The sequence below is a fragment of the Ostrinia furnacalis genome, unplaced genomic scaffold (assembly GCF_004193835.3).
Source record: "Ostrinia furnacalis isolate ACB-3 unplaced genomic scaffold, ASM419383v2 OfSCF1006, whole genome shotgun sequence".
NCBI classification, from domain to species: domain Eukaryota; kingdom Metazoa; phylum Arthropoda; class Insecta; order Lepidoptera; family Crambidae; genus Ostrinia; species Ostrinia furnacalis.
Genome location: NW_021131245.1, coordinates 428,483 through 448,242, shown reverse-complemented (window position 1 = coordinate 448,242; position 19,760 = coordinate 428,483). Strand labels below are relative to the sequence as shown.

Genomic DNA, 19,760 nt, shown 5'->3' with positions numbered 1-19,760 from the left:
TCATAAATTCACATAAGTTATAAAGGTATTTACCAACATAAAAAATCATTCCGAATAGCGCCATAATTCATATTTTAATGATCAGCGATTCCCAAATATAGGCAACCGCTGCTGACCGAGACGTGCGCGAGAGAGCTCAACTCGAAAATCTGATTTTTACAAAATAAGAGTCGGTCATTGATAAGTTTGAGAACTAAACCTACTCAGATAGGCGAATAAAAAGGGTATATGCTTAATTATTTCGACTTAGATTATTGCAATATAACATAAAAGAAAAATGATAATAAACAAAATAAAGCTTAATCGTTTTTTATTAAGTCACAACTTTATACAAAGTAGTTACACCTACTTATTACTGCCTTAACTTAAGGCTTCACATATTAAAGTAACCTCAGCTTAGTTTATTATTTTACAAAAACGTATTTTTCAATTGTTACTTAGTTACATGCAAGCTTATTTACTCGTATTAACAATACAACTTGTTTACTGAGTCCAAATGCGGGTTTGAAAGTTATACATTTTAAAATTATCGCATTTGGCACTTTATCGATTGGACAGTTCGTGAGTATCTTCGATTATCTTATCACAGGGTTTATTCTTTCTTTTCCTCGGTTTTTTCTTCGACGACGGTCTCAGTCACCTCCGAGGCAGCGGTCTCGGGCTCCGGCTCAGTGAAGTTGCCGTTCCTCTTGAAACGGTAGTAGCGGGTAGACGCAGCCTCCGAGCGAGACTCGTAACAGTTCACGAGGGCGTCACCGTTGCGGCCTGTAATAATAAGATTGTTTTAGGATATTCTGCGCATAAGAGTCATAAGTTCTCAAACCTTTTGGGGCAGCTGCAATTTCCCCAAAAAATTTGGAAGACCTAGAGGTAACATCAGTCAACTTAGGAATCCATTGACCTTGTTGATATTTGTTTTAAACTATACTCTGTAACTGTGAAATATCATGTACCTGAAGGGCAAGTGCAGACTGCCAGATGCCGTCTAGCCATGCAGACAGCGCCCGAGCCGCATTGAGAGTTGCCGAGGCATGGGTCTACGCACTGGTAGCCGACGCAAGCCAAGTGGTCGGGGCACTGTGAGTCCAGTTCACATTCACCCTGATGAACAAATACAAGTAGTTAGAATACAACAAAATAATCTTCGGATGTTCAAATATCTGTCTAGATCACATGTCATAGTGAATAAGGTACGAAATACATTGGCATACCTTATCGCAAGCTACAAGAGCGTTTCCAATGTATCCCGATGGGCAAGTGCAGACCGGTCGCTCAGCACCAGTACGGTCGTGGCCAGGTGTGCATTTGGCGTTAGTTCCACAAGGGTTGGGCTCACAGAGATCACCTGTGATAAAATGCATATACAGTAGTTAAACGTACCTACTATGTAATATCAACAAGAAATGTTACATGGATTCATCATCATCATCATCAACAGCCCTTTACAGTCCACTACTGGACTATGAGCCTCCTCCACTATAGTGGAGGGTTTTGCCATAATCCCCACGCTTGGCAGGCGGGTTGGAGATCGCAGTTTAAAAGATTGATGTTTGTCAGAGAGCGCTGCTGCCCATGCATACATGGATTACTATCAAAATATTATAGCTTACGGGCTTCAAAAGGCCTGCAGAAGGTGAATGGATCCCCAGTCATGGTCTTAGGGCAAGAGCACACGGGAGTGAGTCCCCTCAGGTTGCAGTCGGCGTTGACACCGCAGGCGTTGGTGCAAGGGTTGATGCACGCGTTGTAGACGCAGGCAGGCTTGTAGCTGGGACACTCGCCGTCGGATGAGCACTCGGGGGTGCAGATTTTGTAAGGGTCGCCGAAGTAGCCCTAAAATAGAAAAATAGAGCAGGTTAAGAAAGTTTTAATGGCACGTATGAAGAATACTATGTCATTATTATGGTGGTAGCAGTGGTAGGTAGGTACTATCGAAGAACTTACCCTTGGGCATTTGCAAACAGCGCGGTGAGCAGCAACAGTCTCACAGTCAGCGTTGACTCCACAGTCACTGCACGGGCTGGTGCACTTGAAGTCCCGGCACGACTGCTGGGCGCCACATTCGCCATCAGACTCGCACTCGTGACGGCAACCAGAAAGTGGGCTACCCTGGATGCATCATCAAAAAATAGATTAGAACAGTGGTTTTCAAACTTTATCCCTTTATATCTTGCACCCAAAATGTAAATGTAGACAAAAGTAATGCTATATTTTTTTACCCTGTATCCTGGCAAGCATGTGCAGATGGCCTGGTTGTTGGCAACGTGGCATTTGGTGTTGGGTCCGCATGGAGACGGGTGACAAGCTTCCTCTGTAAAACAAACACGTCATAGGTAATATTTTAACGTAATAAATATTATGGAAACAGATTAAGCATTAGAGCATTAAATTCTTACCAGGATCAGCTATACGGCAAGCTGAGAAGGGGTTGCCTGTGTAGCCAGCTGGACAGGAACAAACCGGGACATGGTTTCTTACCTGAGAATAGCCGACATATTAACAATGTTTTAATCTACATAAATCGTGCGGTAATATCACCAACGTTGACATACAATCCAGACGTTATTGTTTAAATGAATGCATATTCAGCTTGACTCACATCACAGTTGGCATTGACTCCACAGGTGCCCTCGCAAGGATTGACGCAATGCTGATTCACGCAAGTTTGGTGACTGCGGCACTCACTGTTATCTGAAATAAATTATTTTTAGATCAACTTTCTTGTGCATAATTTTTAATACACCTTCCTAGTATGACTTCATACTGATTAAGTTGTGCAATATTAATACAGTCTTATTAATGACATCATCTCAAGTTCATTCTATTTCCTTTTATTGTACCTGAAGGGATACACAGGGAAAGGTTAGAATAGGTACTGGATGTCGCGAACTGATACGTTCGAAGATAATATCGAAGTGCGTAGCGGACGAGGCGAAGAAGATCGGCCAGACTTGGAGCGAGATCAAGCGCGAAACTTAAGACCGAACGAGATGGAGGACTGTTGCGGACGCCTTCTGCCCCATCTAGGGGACATAGGACCTTAACTATAGCATTTTTGACTTACCAACACACTCGATCCTGATACACTGTGACAGAGGATCGCCAGAGTGCCCTGCCAGGCAGGCGCAGACTGGCCTCACGCTGCCGTGGATGCAGTGGGCTCCAACACCGCAGGTGTAGGGTCCGCAGGTCACGGTGTTGTCAGAGATCGACCGGCCGTGTTCGTAGAGGTTGCGTCCGTAGTACGCATTTCGAGCGTAGTAGTTGGTGTATCGTTGGGCTGATGAAATAATAGGTAACGATTGACTAAACTGAAAATGCATGTTTAGATAGGTAGGTATCTAAATCTAGGTCTATGTCTAAGTCTTAGGTATTAGGTCTTCTAAGTAGAGTCAAAGGTAAAGCGTAATCCAGATCTAAAAAATCGTAATGGCATGATAGAAAGTAAAGACGAATTAAATCTTAACATTCTCTCCCTCTTGTTGGTTCCTAAAATTATTAATCTCTATTAAGTGTTTCTTTTATAAAGTTATTAAAATTATTAAAATATATGACTAACAGCATAAGATTAGGTACAACAAGTTCCTTCAGTGTCCGTGCTAAACTANCAGAACTGTGGTCCCATAAACGAGCGTTTAAGTTGTGCAATATTAAATGCCAGCAGTCCATCTTTGTTGACATTAATTTTGCATTTTGCAAATCGCGTGGGTCATACAAGTATTCCAACAAGGTTGATTACAATATTATCTTATAATAAAAACTACGATATCTTATTCAATCACTTGTTATTGATAACACACACGCCCACAATTAATTACATAATTTTATTTCATCAAGATAAAAACATGGTTCGTGATGTCCAAAACAAGACCTTGGTAACAAGCTAAGTAAACAAAGCTTCGCCCACGATTGGACACCGTCCTTCAGAAGCTTTAGTGAACTCTAAACAGCAATAGCTACGCAAACCGGATTTGTCTTTAAAAAGTAATGGCCTATAATTAAAAATAACACAGTTTATGAACATAATTAGTCTCAATAAACTTGTAAACAAAGCCACACCCACATCCAGCTGAACTTAATGTCCTTCTAGCTATCAATCGTCGGAACTCAACCTTCTTGTGCGTAATCGTTTTGTTATAAATAAATTATGCATGATTGCGAGGACGTGGGATGGTTCCGCGTGGTCAAAGAGCCTTGATATGATAACGTCGCAAAATATTCAAGGTACTGGCTCTAGGGTGGATGCCAGATGCTGAAATTTATTCAGGCCTAGATGGGCCAAAGCTCTATAAATCAAAGTGTAATTCTATCATGAATTAGGTAAAGCCTATTTTAATTATGTCATCTGACTAGATATTTATGGACTCGAAATTGTAAGGAAAGAAAGTTTAGAAGTCTGGTACTACACCTTTTTATATCGACATCTGGAATGCATTTAGTGTTTTTCCTAAGTATTTTTATTAAAATCAAAAAACCTAAATAACTATAATAACAACTGACGAATAAAACTGGTACCTAAACACAATATTATGTTTTCGGGTCCCGTACGTAGTGGCGAAGGTCGATTTAGCGAAGTACGTTTTAGCGAAAAACACCCATGGTGGTACGCTTTCATATAAATCAAAATGAAGCTCTTCTAGGTCATCAAAATAACTTTTTCGGCCACGAGTGTTTCGCTTCAGTAGCCTTTCGCTCCACCATGAGTGTTTTTCGCTAAAATGTACTTCGCTAAATGGACCTTCGCCTCTACGTACGGGACCCTATGATTTCGATTTGTAGGTATAAACAAACTCAAGTTTGATCACCTAATAAAATTAAATAATGTCATTAAGCACCAGCAAAAACTTTTATGATATTCATTAATCATAAAATATGCAATCAAATCGTCAATTAATTTAAGCTTATTGACTTTAACACCTACTAAAGTAACCAATATGGTTCGCAACATGATTAATCAAAAGATGAGGTAAGCTTTTTCATAACAAAAAAATTACAAAAAATTTACATTTTCATCTGGATGACATCTTAATTATTATTATTATGTTAATAATTAAGTATGGTGATTGGTGCCTATTTTAAATCAAGGGGAAAGACAGATGCATGCAATTACAGTAGAGACGCAGACGCCCAATATTCTAGGAAATATAGATCACTCAGGACCCTCCAAAAATACTCCAACAGGTGGTAGGTAAGTACTTACCTTCTGCCCCAATGCTGAAGAAAGCCAAAAGCACCACAGGTGCTATGGACATCATTTTCACGCCCATCTGTAATCAACAATCACAAATTCTTAGTGTTAATTCTAGTATGTCACTGTCGTTCATCATAGGTAACTAGGTACTCATTAAAATTCATGAAATACAAATTTATTCATAATATTATTATTTTTCTTTTCATGAGTTTGTGTGGTTTGAGTAGACGATTTTGCCTTTCAGAGAACAATACAATAAATAAAAGTCATTTCAAAGTTAAGGGTACGGGGGTAAAGGGCTCTTCCAAAGTTTGGGCTCCTATGACCATTTTACTCACGTTAATGATTGATTTTTTATGTACATATTTACTTATCAAAGATGTAGCTATAGGTAATAGTAATACCTAGGTACTTAGTTATTTTTTGCGTGAGCCACAGCTTTAAAATAAACATAATAAGTAAGTAAATAGTAACTTCAATGGAAACAATACACTATTGATTTAGCTTTAAAACAGAGGTTAAATAACAAAATTCAATAATACAATACAACCTCAATGATTCATGCAGGTACCTATTTATAGGTCTTGACTTAAATGAATGCTGCTAACGTACTTAACTGTGCCTATGCCAGGTAAGGTATAACATCGTATTTAATTTGAACGTTGTACCTGTAGCTTACCTACTGTGAATGCGTAAGTGATGAATTAACTGAGAACTATAAGTAGGTAGGTATCTACTCATATAGTACCTACCTAGGTAGGTAAGTACTCTATGCTATAGGCAGGTACATTAGACAGCTACTTTATTAAGAACTTACGTTACCAAGAGATGAAAATGGTTAAAGAAATAATGATTATGTGGGAAGAATAGGAAGAAAAGATAATATTATTATCGTTGCTTTAAACATTTGAAGTAGGTATTTTCTCTGAATAACTTTTCTGGTTTTTTGAAAAGCCGCCGAAATAAGTTCAATTGAGATAATAAGTACAAAACAAAAGTAGACACAACTCTTACAATATTGTAGTTTTAACGCCAGACAAACCTCACTGCACTCGTTTAAACCACTCAAACTCAATTTTTAATTCAACTTTTAAAAAAATCACAACACTGGGGAGACACTTACGTCTGTTCGTCGTTAAGTACGATGAGGAAAACAATTCTGAAGACTGTACAGCGTCCTTATACTGCCCGTAGCGCCTACGCTCACTGGGTGCTTTTGCACTATTTTTTCTTCCGCAGTTTTTTAAGAACTCCAATATTCGACATCTTCTTCAAAAAGATCACATTGGCCATTTTCATATTAGTCATACAATAAAATAAATAAAAACATTATTGTAGCCGATTAATTCCCGCCATTGATAGCTTTTAATTGCTATCCCGCCTTATTTGGATAACTGCGCTACGTAGGCGAGTTACTCGCGACAGGTTAACAACTACGAAAATTACGTCATTTCTCTAATTCGGTGTTTATTATGTATATCTACCTACTAACCGGAATTGGACGTTTTCTTCGAATTTTACATGGCTTATTTGACAAAATGGTCCATTCACTGTAGGATAACAGGAAAATCTATAGTATTATACATGGATTTCTGTATTGTTTATCAATGAGTATGCTCAGCGTCAAGTATGCTAGGATCTGATGGATTAGTGGATACCCTAAGATAAGTGGTATACTTAGTGGTCGTAGAGTCATAGAGTTGAATCTAAGGTAAGGTTATCATGATTAATCATTGTCCACTATGTAAAAGTAAGTTTATTATCAATATCAATGACTCACGCAAATCAATCGAATGAATGTAACCTACACTGGCCTTTTATGGCATTTGCCTGCTTCGGTTTTGCGCTTTTAAATTAATATCATAATGAAAATAAAGAATAAGTAGTTATATTATTAGATCATAATTCATTCGTGATATAAATGAATTATGATAAGTAAGGTTGACTAACTCTAGTTACTCCACAAGCTAAGAACTCCAAGGATTGCGAGTGAAGCTGTCTTACATTTTCGGCCTAAACGGGTATTCATAAACATTACTAAGAGGTCTCACAGTGCGCGTGGACGCACAGGGTGACTCACGAACTAATCACAGCGATCTATTCAACGCCGTGCGTTAGTTTGCTGCTTCACTTATGTAAACATCGTTTGTGAATACGGGCGTAAAACATTTTTCTTTATCTTGAGCATTTGTATCAATAGATTGCCATAAAAAATATTTATTCCTGGTATCACGGCTCGATTTAAACATCCAAAGAAGATGCGGCACAAAAACAAGCTCATTAATGAATTGAAATACCAATTTTAGCATACATTTTTGGAGATCAGCGAATCAGATCTGATCTATTTTTCTTTTTTGTAAACCTACTTACTGACTCATTTACAGCCCACGTTATTACTTACGTAAGTGTCAGATAAAAGTTAAGGCAATATTTTGTAGTTGGTACTAACTTCTACCAATCGCCTCTGTGGTCTAGTGGTAAGCCCACCTACTTCAGACGCAGATGTCCCGGGTTTGATTCCCAGTGGGGGCAGATTTTTCGGTTCGGTTTGGTTGGTGGTAGGGTTTGTTCTAATTCCACCTGGCTAGCTACCACCATCTTACCTAAGTCTGTCGCCTCGCCATAACAACAATGTTAACAGCACAGATATCTGTGGTTAACAGCATTGTTGTGTTCCGGAAGTTAGAGGTAGGTAAGATAGCCAGTTCTGTTCCTCTATGGTTGAGGATTCCGGGTGAAGCTCGCTTCCACCTTTGGCCTGATTATCATTTACCATCAGGTGAGATAATAGCCAAGAGCTTCGATAAAAAAACTTACCCAACTTTATGCAACAATAACAAGGTCTAGAATGTAACGAATTAGGTAGGTACTTCCGTGTAACGAATAGAACATTTCAGCTGGAGGCGTGTATCACAGCCCTGCGCACATACACGGAACCAATTTAAAATAGTTTACTTTCTAAGGAATCTAACTTGGGACCTTTTACTTGTAATATTAAACGGTAAACGCACCACAATACCATCGGGCCGTCAGTGATTGATAACTACATTATATTCGTCTTCTTTTTAACTTTTTTATTGAGGTAGTATTCAATGCATTATAAAAACGCGTTGAAAATCTGACCCTCTTTCTACAGTTTAATTAGTATAGATGAGACAACAGATAATAGTGGAAAAAAATAATCGGGGGTTGACGAAAAGTTTGAGAAGCGCTGCTTTCATGCGGCGAAACCCTTTAGTTTCTGTGATACCAGTTTCTAGGATCCAAAGATCACAAGCCGTAATATTGATGATAATTTTATTGAGGAGCACGAGCAAGTAACATTAATCCCAAGGTCAACTTTGCCCTTCAAATGTTTTTTGAAAGATGAAAATGATATTCTAATCGTTTGCAATTTCCATTTTGGACAAAAACATAACTCTTCATCAACAATAGGCTCGGTCAGCCCACATGTTAATTTGCATTTTTATGTTTTGTCACCAAGGAGCAGTAGCCATATTAGGGACCCTAATTTTGAATAGTTTAAAACTTATTAGTTGAGCTGAGGTGTGGTGGCACATCGATGGTAAACACAGTACATCGCAGAGTACTTGACCCTTTAGATTAGTTATCCTTGAGCACATAGCCACAGAACAAGTTACCTATTGAGGAACTGTTAGCGAGGGTAGTGCTAAGGTAGAGATGAGTTGAATTAAACGGTCTCACGCCTCAATGTAACCATGACCGCTCTGCTAAAAGCGAAAGAATAAGAAGAAAAAGAATTAAACAGTAGATAAAATTGATTGACTGAAAGATTGGGGCAATTTGGAAATGGGGTAAAATCGTTGCCCGTTGCAGTAATAAAACCTTCCAAATTAGCATCTGGGTATACCCTTAGATTAATCTAAGGGTATACCTATGGGCGTTGGAAATACTAGTAGGAATAGATTAGTAATTTTATCTTAGTATAGTATCTACATAGGCTCGTACTTAAAGTTACAGTAGTTTACTATACACCTACTTATTTTGGTTTTGGTGTTTTTGAGTTACTACACAAATAGGTTATGGTTATGGTAATATTACTATGACCAGAAGTGCTTTTTTTTAAATTATGTTCATATCTTGTGGTAGTTTACTTAATATTGCGGATGAGATTAGATAAAATTTATATAGTTATGTGAATTGATGATAAAATGATGATTGATGATTTTGTTGCTGTTCGTTTGTTTTTTAGAATGAGCTCGTGGCTTAAAAGATAGTGCTCAAAGCGTAGGAACAATCAAAAAAGAAATAAAGCAACAGCTGATTTTAAAAAATATATTTATTGACATCTTTCAATTCCACAAAAATGTACTGAAAAAAAGTGTGGTAAACGGCGTAATTATTTACTAAATTTGTCTAATTATCACCTAACACAGTTATCAAATCCCATCCCGTTCCACGAAAAATGTCCGCCAGTAAGTTGGATGCAGTTTACAGAAGTATTCTACTAACCAAATTTTTCACAAAAGGATGGGGTAAACCGGAGAATTTGCGCAGGTAAATCGAAAAACAAATGTTTTATTGTATATTTTATCTATTTTACGTTTATTAAGATGTCTGTTGAACTTTCTGATGCAGTGACAATACTACTGAAATTTATTTTTAGGTTATTTGAGTTCAGAAAAGTCGTGTCCAACCGCGATGAGTGTTTCAAATTAATAGAAAGAGATTATCCAGTAACAATAACCAAGGTTGGTATACTGTTCCATTTATTAGTATTTTGAATATTTATGTATTTTCATAAAAAAGTCCTGAATATTCTAATTTTAAATTGATTAACATTGTAAACTTGGACATTTACATAACACTTCAGCACCAATACGAAGCAAAGTTCAAACTTAATTCACTAATTCAACTTTAAAACATTGAATTGCTTTTTTTTTTTCAAAATATTTTTCTTAAAAACTTCATGAAATAATATTGAAAATGTTTTTCCATAAAGGAACAAAACCTCAATGACTGCAAACTGCTGGAAGGCTACTTCATCTCTCCGCTTGATCGGTACCTGCCCGGGATAGTTCCGGAGATCGCCAGAAAGGCACATTTCCAGGTGATACTGCCGGTGCATTGGCCTGAACCTACCAGCAAGCCGATGTGTCTACATTTAGCGGGCACTGGTGATCATGTAAGTTAACAATTTAATTTATTTATATTAAGTAGGTATATTAATATTTTTTTCCATCTACTTTGTTCTACAGAGCTAAATTTATTGTAATAACAAAATGCACATTAACTTACTTTAATAATTATAAAATCTCAAGTGTTAAATTACATGCAACTTTATTGAATACTAAAAACTTCAGCAGAAAAATATTTGTGACTTGTTTATTGTGGCAAAAAATTATATTGGAATGATATTATATCTAACTCAGCTCTTATTAAAAGAAAAAGTGAACTATTAAAGTAAGTATAGACATTAACTTGCTTAGCCTATAGTCATCATTTATTTAAAGGAAAATTGCCTAGAGTTAGTTTAATTGTAACATAAATGTATCAAAATATTGTAATCCTAAGTACTTCATGTGTAGACTGTAGATAGATAATGTTTTTATCATAAGCTGCTATGTACATGAGGTCAATACAATTGTATTCTGTTGATAAGAAAACTGTTAAAAAACTAATTGTATAATAAAAGTGTAAATTATTCAACATTCTGTTTATTGGTTATGCCTTTCACTCATAAATCTTAATCCTAATAAATTTTGGTATGAAAGTTGATTGAATCTATCTTTCGTACAAAAATTTTATTTAAATAAGTAGTGTTTTATCAAAGGCTGCAAGATACAGAAAGAATTTGTGTGTCATACCAATAAAGGCGCGGGCGAAGCCGCGTGTAGCAGCTAGTTTGTTTATTTATATTGTAAACAATCGGTAAACAACGAATTCAGTGATTGGCTTGTGTCCAGAAGTAGGAATAAACAAGTCTATAGTGTATTCCAACACCAATTATATTGATAGTGATAAAATGAACATGTTTGTGGGTGGGTATTGTATGTTATTTTTAGATTGATTTCACTGTCGTTTATTTTATTCTGCTCTCTTATAAGACATGTTAGGTTAGGTTACATAACACGTTTTAACAGTTTTCTATTACAGTTATCTTACTGCTACTGCTACTACGGCGACAGAAAAAGGGAGGGCTTATGGCATTTAGCATTTCAAGTTTTCAGAAAGTCACAATAAATTCATAACTTTTTTTCTTGTTATGTTTCTTGATTAAATAGTTCAGAAACTTATTTCCCACCCTGTATAACTTGGCATTTTGTGTCATTTTTGTATTATTTTTACAGATTTTTCTGTGAAACCATGTGGGTTAGGAAATGTAAGGTAAATGTAATGCCACTAACATCCTGTAAAGACCCTTGCTTGAATAATATTCCGAAATCCCTGTAGTTATTTGGGGGCTTGGTGCGAGTTTACATCAATCGTCTCTAGCAGATACTTTAAAAAAATAAAATCTTCATAGATTTTTGACGCACTCGCTAGCGACGACGTTCAATGCAAACTCGCACTAAGCACACTTGCTGTAGTAGCAATTTGGGTTGAAATACATTAATACTCTTGACTGAATCTACGTCGCTCTCTTAGGGTGTTTGATAAATTCACATAGCTACTGGCATGCGCGGGCGTGCTTCATTGTACGTAGCAAGCAACCTGAAAATACCTTCACTCCCTCGTATATGAACCGCTCAGCTACTTGTCTATTTTACTCGTCTCAAGTAACGCATCCTCATATCGGTGTTATGTGCCAAATGTTTGAAATTACCTCCTAGTATTACAAACTAATTTAAGCGACCTGCGTCATTGTACAGCGGCAACATTTACCAAATGACGCCTAATCTTTAGCCTACCTACACTTATGTAATGGACATGTGTGATCTCCGTTCGCAAGGTGTTGATATTTATCATCTACCAGTAACATAGTTCATCTCATTTATTTTGTGTTATATTTAGCACACTGTTCAGGAAATTGATTAGGTATTTGATGTTTAATGTTAAATGCTATGATGTGATTTATTACGTGTGTACTGCTAATGTAATAGAGTAGGTATAGCCATGAATCTGAACGAAACTTGATTGTATTGAACGGTAGTTAGTTGCTTTAAAATAAGACTCAAATGTACCATGTAGGTACCAAATGTTCATTGTCAGCTTACTGATAACGTTTTGTTTGTTGCTGTTGTTTTTAGTTTTTTTGGCGACGGCGAAATTTAATGGTGAAACCATTACTGAAAGAGGCGGGCATCGGCGGAATCATACTTGAGAACCCATTCTATGGGCTACGGAAACCTACCGATCAGGTGTAAGTATTTGAAAGTAGGTACATAGTAAAATATTGTCCAGGCACAAGCTATACTCAACCCTTAGCGTATCGAGTGATGACGTATTTTAGTATCAGTGTAGGTATACGTTATCCTAAATCATAAGGGTTATCGACACCAAACTCATATGACCGATAAAAGACCGTAATTTATATAACTTTACAAAGTAAAACGGTTTTCTGTAAGCAAATTCTTAATAGAATGATGAAGTTACATTAATAATATCAAGTTACACTGGCTAATGACTCAATTTTCACACTTTCCTTTCATTTATTACATACCTAGTTAAATGCTCCTTCTCTATTTCTCATTGCAGTCGGTCTTCCCTCCACAATGTTTCGGACATATTCGTGATGGGCGGGTGCCTGATTCTGGAGGCGCTGGTGCTCTTTCACTGGTGCGAGCGGAATGGACTCGGCCCATTGGGCGTCACTGGGCTCTCCATGGGTGGGCATGTAAGAATATCGACCTATATCACATCACTAATCATTTCAATAGTTGTAGCTCTTTCGAATTAGTCTTCTTGAGGATGACATCAGTGGGGCTACTCCGAAAAACGCAATCCGAAGTTCGTATATTTCCATCCCTCTCACACAAAGCTAGATGCCAACATGAGTAACAGTGACAAATATCCGAAACTACGTAAACAGCGGCGTTTCAGAGTAGCCCTGCAGTTGTCTTTCGTGACCTGTCAAAATGACTTATCTTCATTAGTATGGAAATACAGCGAAATGACGTCACTATTGAAGTGCAAGTATTTAAAAATACCAACCGCATTGAGAACCGCCTCCCTTTGTTAAAGTCGGTTTAAAATTAATTTGTACTCTATTATCTGTAAATAAGAGTGTTATTTCATTGCTACTTAGCCCGAAATGAAAACTGATGGCATCATCTCCCTTGTCCCCATCAAAACGCTATAACAGCATGAAGCAGTATAGGGGTTATAAAAAGTGAACTTTATACAGCATGAAGCATTATAGGGGTTATAAAAAATATAACTTTATACAGCATGAAGCAGTATAGGGGTTATAAAATGTGTAACTTTATACAGCATGAAGCAGTATAGAGGTTATAAAAGGTCAAACTTTACAGATGGCGTCACTGGCAGCTACGAATTGGCCTAAGCCTTTAGTTCTAGTTCCTTGTCTATCGTGGTCGACAGCGTCAGCGGTTTTCTTGCAGGTATCAACGTAATTCGTATTTATTGTCTGTCAAAAATCGGTATTACTTTTGGGGTTGCTTCTAATACACCTAGCCCTATAAAGTTTTGATTTAAATAATATAGATTCTTCTATGAATATGACATATTTTTATGATGGGGCATATGGTTACAGGGAGTGATGTCGCAATCAATAAACTGGGACTTGCTCGAAGATCAATACCTTTCAGACGGCGTATACAGAGAGAAGCTATCCAAAATGGTGACGATTGTAGACGAAGCGTTCCTAGCGGGGAAGAAATTCGCGCGTTCCTATTCCCAAACCGTCGACAAAGACAACAAACCGCCACCAAAAGACAATAAAACCGAAACAATCCCTCCAGCTCCAGACCAAAAACTCGATATCACATACAAAGAAACAAATTGTGACAAGGACCCCGACGTAGTTGATCTAACTAAGAACATAGAAGTACGCGACAAAGTGCCTAAAAACGTCATAAAGTCTGAATGTACAGCGCAAATAGCACAAATGAACGAAGAACTGAAGAAATTGCTAGAAGAAAACAAAATTACTCAAGTGTTGTACGACAAGCTGATGTCCAACGAGAAATTCCAGTTGGATTCGCAAGATATCGCCGACATAAACAAACTGACCGAAGATAGAATAAAAGAATTGTTGTTGAAATTTAAAGTTGGTAAGGACTTTTCTGGTCGTGATGTCTTAAATTCGAGTGCTTTTATGTTTGATAAAACTTCAATTTGGATTGGAGATTTACCTTTTGTTGTAATTTATGCGAATGATTACACTAAATAAGCATCATTCGTTAATCATTACTTTATTTGATTTATGATCTTAAAGATTTTAATATCATCTGTGGTGTTTGAATTACAGCTCTTGTCCAAAACGAGATGAACGAGCAGTCGGGAGAAACGATCAACTTCACTCAAAAAAGGAACGAAGAACCGCAGTTGGACACAAAAGAAGAAGTGGTTGCGGCAGTTAGCGAAAAACCGACTGAAGAGGCTAAGAAAGAAGAGACTGTAACACCACAAGCCATAGAGCAGAAAGCCGAAGAACCAAAGACAACCGCGAGTGCCACAGTCAAAGGAAAGAAACCTGACAGAAGGTCGTGGAACGTTTCGGACCTTACTTCAGATTTGTGGGTGAATTTACCGTTCCTGCGGTCGAGCGGGAAGAAGATAGACATAAGCAAGATACACTGGAGGGACAGAGAGGCACTGCAGTTTATGCGGGGCGTCATGGATGAGTGCACGCATCTCAGCAACTTCTCTGTGCCTTATGATACTTCTTTAATCATTGGTAAGTAGAACGACGATGAAACGTAGATGATTGTCGATTCGAATAGAATTATTTGACGTGTCCTTATCACGCAATATAAAATAAATAAATGTTTTATATCAGTAAATCTTTTACAAAAAAGTAACCGGGGCCTCCCAGAAAGTAATCGTAATATACTTGTGTTGGGAGTACCTCGCTCTTCCATTGTACAAACCGATGACGTACAGTTATGGCGCATATAGTTCCAAAATACTGGACTGTCCTGTCGATGACATTGACAGTGGGGCGCCACCGTCAATACCGGATCGCTGGTTCAGATTTTTGCCATGTTGGAAACCATATAGTTGAACGATGGTAGCGCCCCCCTGTCATTGAGTTTGGTGGGACAGTTCAGCGTGGGTCATCTATAACTGTGTGACGAGTCAGTATGAGAGCGGCACGGGATGGGTGACAGAGTATATAAGTCTGAAGTCTCGCTGACATTTGACGTCACAAAAACCTCTCGTACTGCTCCCATGACTCGGGCACTGACTCAGTTATTCGCTAAACCTGTAACAAAAAGCATTTTATTGACACTTACCTGTTTTCAAATAATCTTCTCCAGCTGTTTGCGCGAAACACGACGCCTACGTGCCTCGAGAAGATGTTGGGACACTGGAAGAGATCTGGCCCGGCGTGGAGGTGCGCTACGTTGACGCTGGTCATGTGTCCGCCTACATACTGCACCAGTCGCTGTTCAGGTAACAAATGTTTCCAGTAACTATCGATATCGATAGGCCCATTTTTCGCCTAAGGGCCTACACTAAAACTTGCAAATTGGTAATAAGTAATTGTATTTACAAATTGCTAATATTCTTTAAAAAAAAAAACACGTTCGCGGCGTGCGCCCGCTCCTACCCGCGTGGTTCTTAACCTGTCGCATACGTCCACGCCACACTGAGCTACTATTAATTTAACTCACATTTAAATAGTTGCAGATAATAATGCAAAACTCAAATTCAGTTCAACTACTTTGCGACACATGCATCATGTTAGATAAAATATAACTTTTTTCCCCAGATCGTGCATAAAGGAAGCATTCGAAAGGTCGAAAAAGAAGTGGAAAGACGGAAAGCACATCGACTGACCAACGATATTTTGACAGTATTTTCAATAGCCGAATACCGTTTGAACACACTCGTCAACGTCTCAAATGTTACACAAATTATTCACTTTTTTACACCAAGAAAGGAGCTTAACTACATTTGATGGAACTGAAGCAATACTGAAAGATGTTGACAGGTGTGATTCAACCGTCATGTTTCTACATCGTATCATTATCGTTCGAGACATTCGCGCCAGGCAACGCCGGGATGCCATGCAGTAGGTATACTGGACGACAATACACAAAGCCCTTTCTTATGGCCGTCTGATAAGTCACAACTTTATTGTGAAACTATTTACAGATAGCATACGGTCATAAAAGTAACTCAATACCTCGTCTTTAGGCGCTAGTGTGGCAAATACACGTAGACAATAGCTGAAAATATAGAAGATTTAACAAGGTCAGAAATAACTGCGAAACTGTGATAATAGCTGGACGAAAATAATTAGCAATATCAACGAACAGATATACATAAATCCCTATAACTTTGAGAATTTATTTAAATATATGTAGTCTAATCTGTTGATTTTCTGTTTGACTGTAAGAAATTTATTTTGTAAAACATGACTTGTTCTCAAAACTCATGGTAGTTTGTGTGGAGAATTGCTCAATTGTCTATTAACGTTATTTTAACTAATAGCATATAATTGACGATTGGTGCTTTTGACTAACAGTTTTAACGATAGTATTGCATATCAACGTCCATTAGGATACGGAATCATACCATAAGTACCATAATGTTTTTACCTTATCATGCACACCAGTTACAATACGAAGCACAATATAAACAGTTTGATTTCATATTATAGTTCTCCGTGTGATCATTAAAGTAAAACTTTTAAATTTGCTCAGCCTATGAATTTAAATGGTTTTATATTCTGACTGACATCGTTTAAGGATTTTGCTAACATTTTAATATTCACCGTTCCCATTACATTTGACGATTTTAAGACAATAACAGCACAAAACTCAAGCGCGAATGTTAGGATACGCACTCTTGCAATTTGTTATACAAAAATATATTTACGGCCATAAAATTAGTGTTCATTTTTGATTAACATAATTTATATGACTGTTAACGAGCTAGCTATAATTTCATTTACATAATTACTATTTAGTAGCCTCATGTCGTGTGATTAGCTCTGATGTGAAAAGTACAAAGTCATATTTTCGAGTGAATATTGTTTAGAAGAGAGAATTATTGTAGTGCAATGCTTTTAGACCTTATTTATTGTAGAACTGGCATGTATATAAGATTTATTCTCTATTGAGGATGTAACTATGTATAGTGTAATGTATTTTTATAAATAAATATTGTTTTTTGTTACAACTGTGTTTTTATCTCCGTTAAAAATGTAGTACTTTTATATTAAGAAACTATGGATATGTTTTGTTCAAACTAAATGTGGATTGATTAGGTTAAATATTCCGATGTATTTATTCTAATTAATGAAGAATATTACGGAAGAACAGGTATTTTATGTTAGAAAGAAAATTGGAAAAAAATCTTAATACTATGTATTTATTTATTTTTAAAGTTCTGTACATGGAATTATGTCATACAAAATCAGTGTTATGAACATATTTTCAAACACATGTAGGTATTATTTTTAAATCAAAAACGTTTTTCCGATAAATATTACTAATCATCTTAACCATTCTCAGATTAAACATATCTGTTTATGTATTTCTGTGTACATTATGGTGTGTAGTTGAGACAACACACAGGGTGTAAGGGACAAATTCGACGCTATTTTTAGAGGTAAATAAATTATATACATTGTAGTTTTAAAATGTTTTTAGAACGCTTAGTAAGTACTCGGCCACAATGAAATCATTTTAAAACACGAGGCGAGCACATCCAGGCTTACGATTACATAAGATGCCGTGAGATTTTAAGTTTAATGTATCTGTGGAGCCAGGTGGTTTATTAATTTTTAAACTGTCCGTCACACCCTGTAAACTTTATTATTAATAGACTATTATTTAAAAAAAAACCACTTTGATAAGATTTTAAATTAAAATTTGACAAACGAAACCAGTCTTTTTAAAAATAACACGACCTCCCGAAAAAAATAAAACTAATAAAATCTGTATTCGTAAATACAACACGGTATTCATTATAATAATGTCTTACAAACTAGTATATTTAGCTCACACGTTTATAGAGGTAATGCCCAGCCATTAGGCTTTCATAAACATTTACCCCCTTACTAATAAAACTTACACGCTCGTTGAACAGAGTTTTAAAGTGCCGTTTAGTATGGAAATGTCACTTTAAAACAGTGTTCAACAACTGTGTAACTTTTTATTAGTAAGGGGGTTACCCTCTTACTAATAAACTTACACGCTTGTTGAACAGTGTTTTAAAGTGACGTTTAGTATGGAAATGTCATTTTAAAACAGTGATCAACAACTGTGTAACTTTTTATTAGTAAGGGGGTAAGTAATTATCCAGTTTTATAGAAAAAAAATGTGGTGGCGATTCTGTTGTTCCATTCTCTAAACTAAAAAAGGTAGTGAAGGCTCGTTCACGTAGAGCACTCTTATTATCTCACTTATTATTCTGGGGTTGAGCTGAAGATTCCTGAGTGCATACTGCATACATTTGCATTCCCAAGTTTAAGGGTCCTATGAAAAATTGGTAAAAAATAGTTTTTTACCTTGCCTACCAATCCATATGAGGCCGCGAGGATTTATTCCACTTTGTTCACCCAGGTGTAAAACCTATACGGGAAAACAACAGTGTGTGCATTTAGTCAACGAAATAAAAAAGTCTTTGAAATATTCTATCATTAAGAAGTGAAATAGATTAATCAGTTTAGAGAATAACACAACCCCAGGATTGCCATCATGATAGAACTATTAAGCCTATTTTCAAAGATTTTTAAAACAAATCTTCAAAACAAAAGTAATAATAAAATTCTCAAGTAAATAAACACAATTATTAAAACTTTTTGCTTATGCCAGACTAAATAATAAAAAAGTTTTGAAATCAACTCAGAACAGAAAATGTGGAGTGCCTTTTGAATAATAAATTTTCAAAAAATAAACCTAAAATAAGTTTAAAATTTTAATTTCCTAAAGAATTCACTTGTCGACCTAAAAGAAAATCTATCCATAATTGAAATATAACGTGTATGTGATGTGAATCAAACGACGAGAAAATATCTAAATAGTATATGAGTAAGTAAGCAGCATTACAAATTACAAAATTGTTACACAAATCGTCTATCGTTCCCGCAACACAATCATATTGGCAGATAATAAAATTAAGTCCGTCTGTAGACTAGTATGTTTCACCGCAACAATCGTCTCATACAAAAATGTGGTTTGTTCCTTACGCGCTAGGGTCGAGTTCACTTCTTGAGGAGCATGTTCCTGAAGTCTGTGTTGGACATGGATGGCTTGGCGTCGGAGCCATTGTCGGAGCCGTTTGCGGAGCCATTGGCATTGGAACTGCTGGCGCCGGCTCCGCTGGTTGAGGGCGTGGCCTTCTGAAGCACGCTAGGGATAAAGCTGCTGAGTTGCGTTCGCCTCCTGTTGGCAATAATGTACTTACATTATACAGGCTGAAGAGGGAATTAGATGGCACCAGTGATTTGAGATCTTTTTTATGAGTT

The 19,760-nt window shown here is 36.9% G+C and overlaps 3 protein-coding genes across 4 annotated transcripts in view; 1 reads left to right on the top strand and 2 right to left on the bottom strand.

Moving 5' to 3' along the window:
- Positions 1–293: 293 nt before the first annotated feature.
- aspr (asperous) lies at positions 294–6,500 on the bottom strand. Of its 2 annotated transcripts, none has more exons than XM_028301876.1 (11): positions 6,315–6,500; positions 5,201–5,267; positions 3,065–3,280; positions 2,600–2,691; positions 2,397–2,478; positions 2,220–2,311; positions 1,945–2,109; positions 1,611–1,833; positions 1,212–1,345; positions 954–1,101; positions 294–765 (listed from the first exon to the last, which is right to left on the bottom strand). In XM_028301876.1, the coding sequence occupies exons 2-11, from the start codon at positions 5,265–5,267 to the stop codon at positions 593–595; spliced, it is 1,392 nt and encodes a 463-aa protein (XP_028157677.1). In that variant the 5' UTR covers positions 6,315–6,500; the 3' UTR covers positions 294–592. The 2 variants fall into 2 exon arrangements, with proteins under 2 accessions (XP_028157677.1, XP_028157678.1); XM_028301877.1 differs by lacking the exon at positions 6,315–6,500 and adding an exon at positions 6,206–6,289.
- Positions 6,501–9,460: 2,960 nt separating this feature from the next.
- Positions 9,461–16,907, top strand: LOC114350903 (protein ABHD18). Its single transcript, XM_028301866.1, has 10 exons — positions 9,461–9,709; positions 9,819–9,903; positions 10,155–10,337; positions 12,403–12,515; positions 12,851–12,989; positions 13,627–13,716; positions 13,869–14,388; positions 14,586–15,014; positions 15,598–15,733; positions 16,053–16,907. Exons 1-10 carry the CDS (start codon positions 9,618–9,620, stop codon positions 16,117–16,119), a joined length of 1,854 nt encoding a protein of 617 aa, XP_028157667.1. The 5' UTR covers positions 9,461–9,617; the 3' UTR covers positions 16,120–16,907.
- Positions 16,908–19,302: 2,395 nt separating this feature from the next.
- Positions 19,303–19,760, bottom strand: part of Rnp4F (RNA-binding protein 4F) — a 40,035-nt gene continuing 39,577 nt past the window's right edge. The window contains exon 27 of the mRNA XM_028301884.1: positions 19,303–19,677. Within this exon, the coding sequence (XP_028157685.1) occupies positions 19,497–19,677 (181 nt within the window). The 3' untranslated portion in view covers positions 19,303–19,496. The remainder of the gene's footprint in view (positions 19,678–19,760) is intronic.

What these genes read in the sequence shown, in the direction of transcription:
- aspr (XM_028301876.1), bottom strand. Translation starts at nt 5,267, where the DNA reads ATGGGCGTGAAAATGATGTCCATAGCACCTGTGGTGCTTTTGGCTTTC. An exon ending in GAGTCAATGCCAACTGTGAT is followed by an intron (nt 2,479 to 2,599) that starts GTGAGTCAAGCT and finishes GGCTATTCTCAG; the next exon opens with GTAAGAAACCATGTCCCGGT. An exon ending in CTGCAGGCCTTTTGAAGCCC is followed by an intron (nt 1,346 to 1,610) that starts GTAAGCTATAAT and finishes ATTTTATCACAG; the next exon opens with GTGATCTCTGTGAGCCCAAC.
- LOC114350903 (XM_028301866.1), top strand. Translation starts at nt 9,618, where the DNA reads ATGTCCGCCAGTAAGTTGGATGCAGTTTACAGAAGTATTCTACTAACC. An exon ending in CGGAAACCTACCGATCAGGT is followed by an intron (nt 12,516 to 12,850) that starts GTAAGTATTTGA and finishes TTCTCATTGCAG; the next exon opens with TCGGTCTTCCCTCCACAATG. An exon ending in GGCTCTCCATGGGTGGGCAT is followed by an intron (nt 12,990 to 13,626) that starts GTAAGAATATCG and finishes CAAACTTTACAG; the next exon opens with ATGGCGTCACTGGCAGCTAC.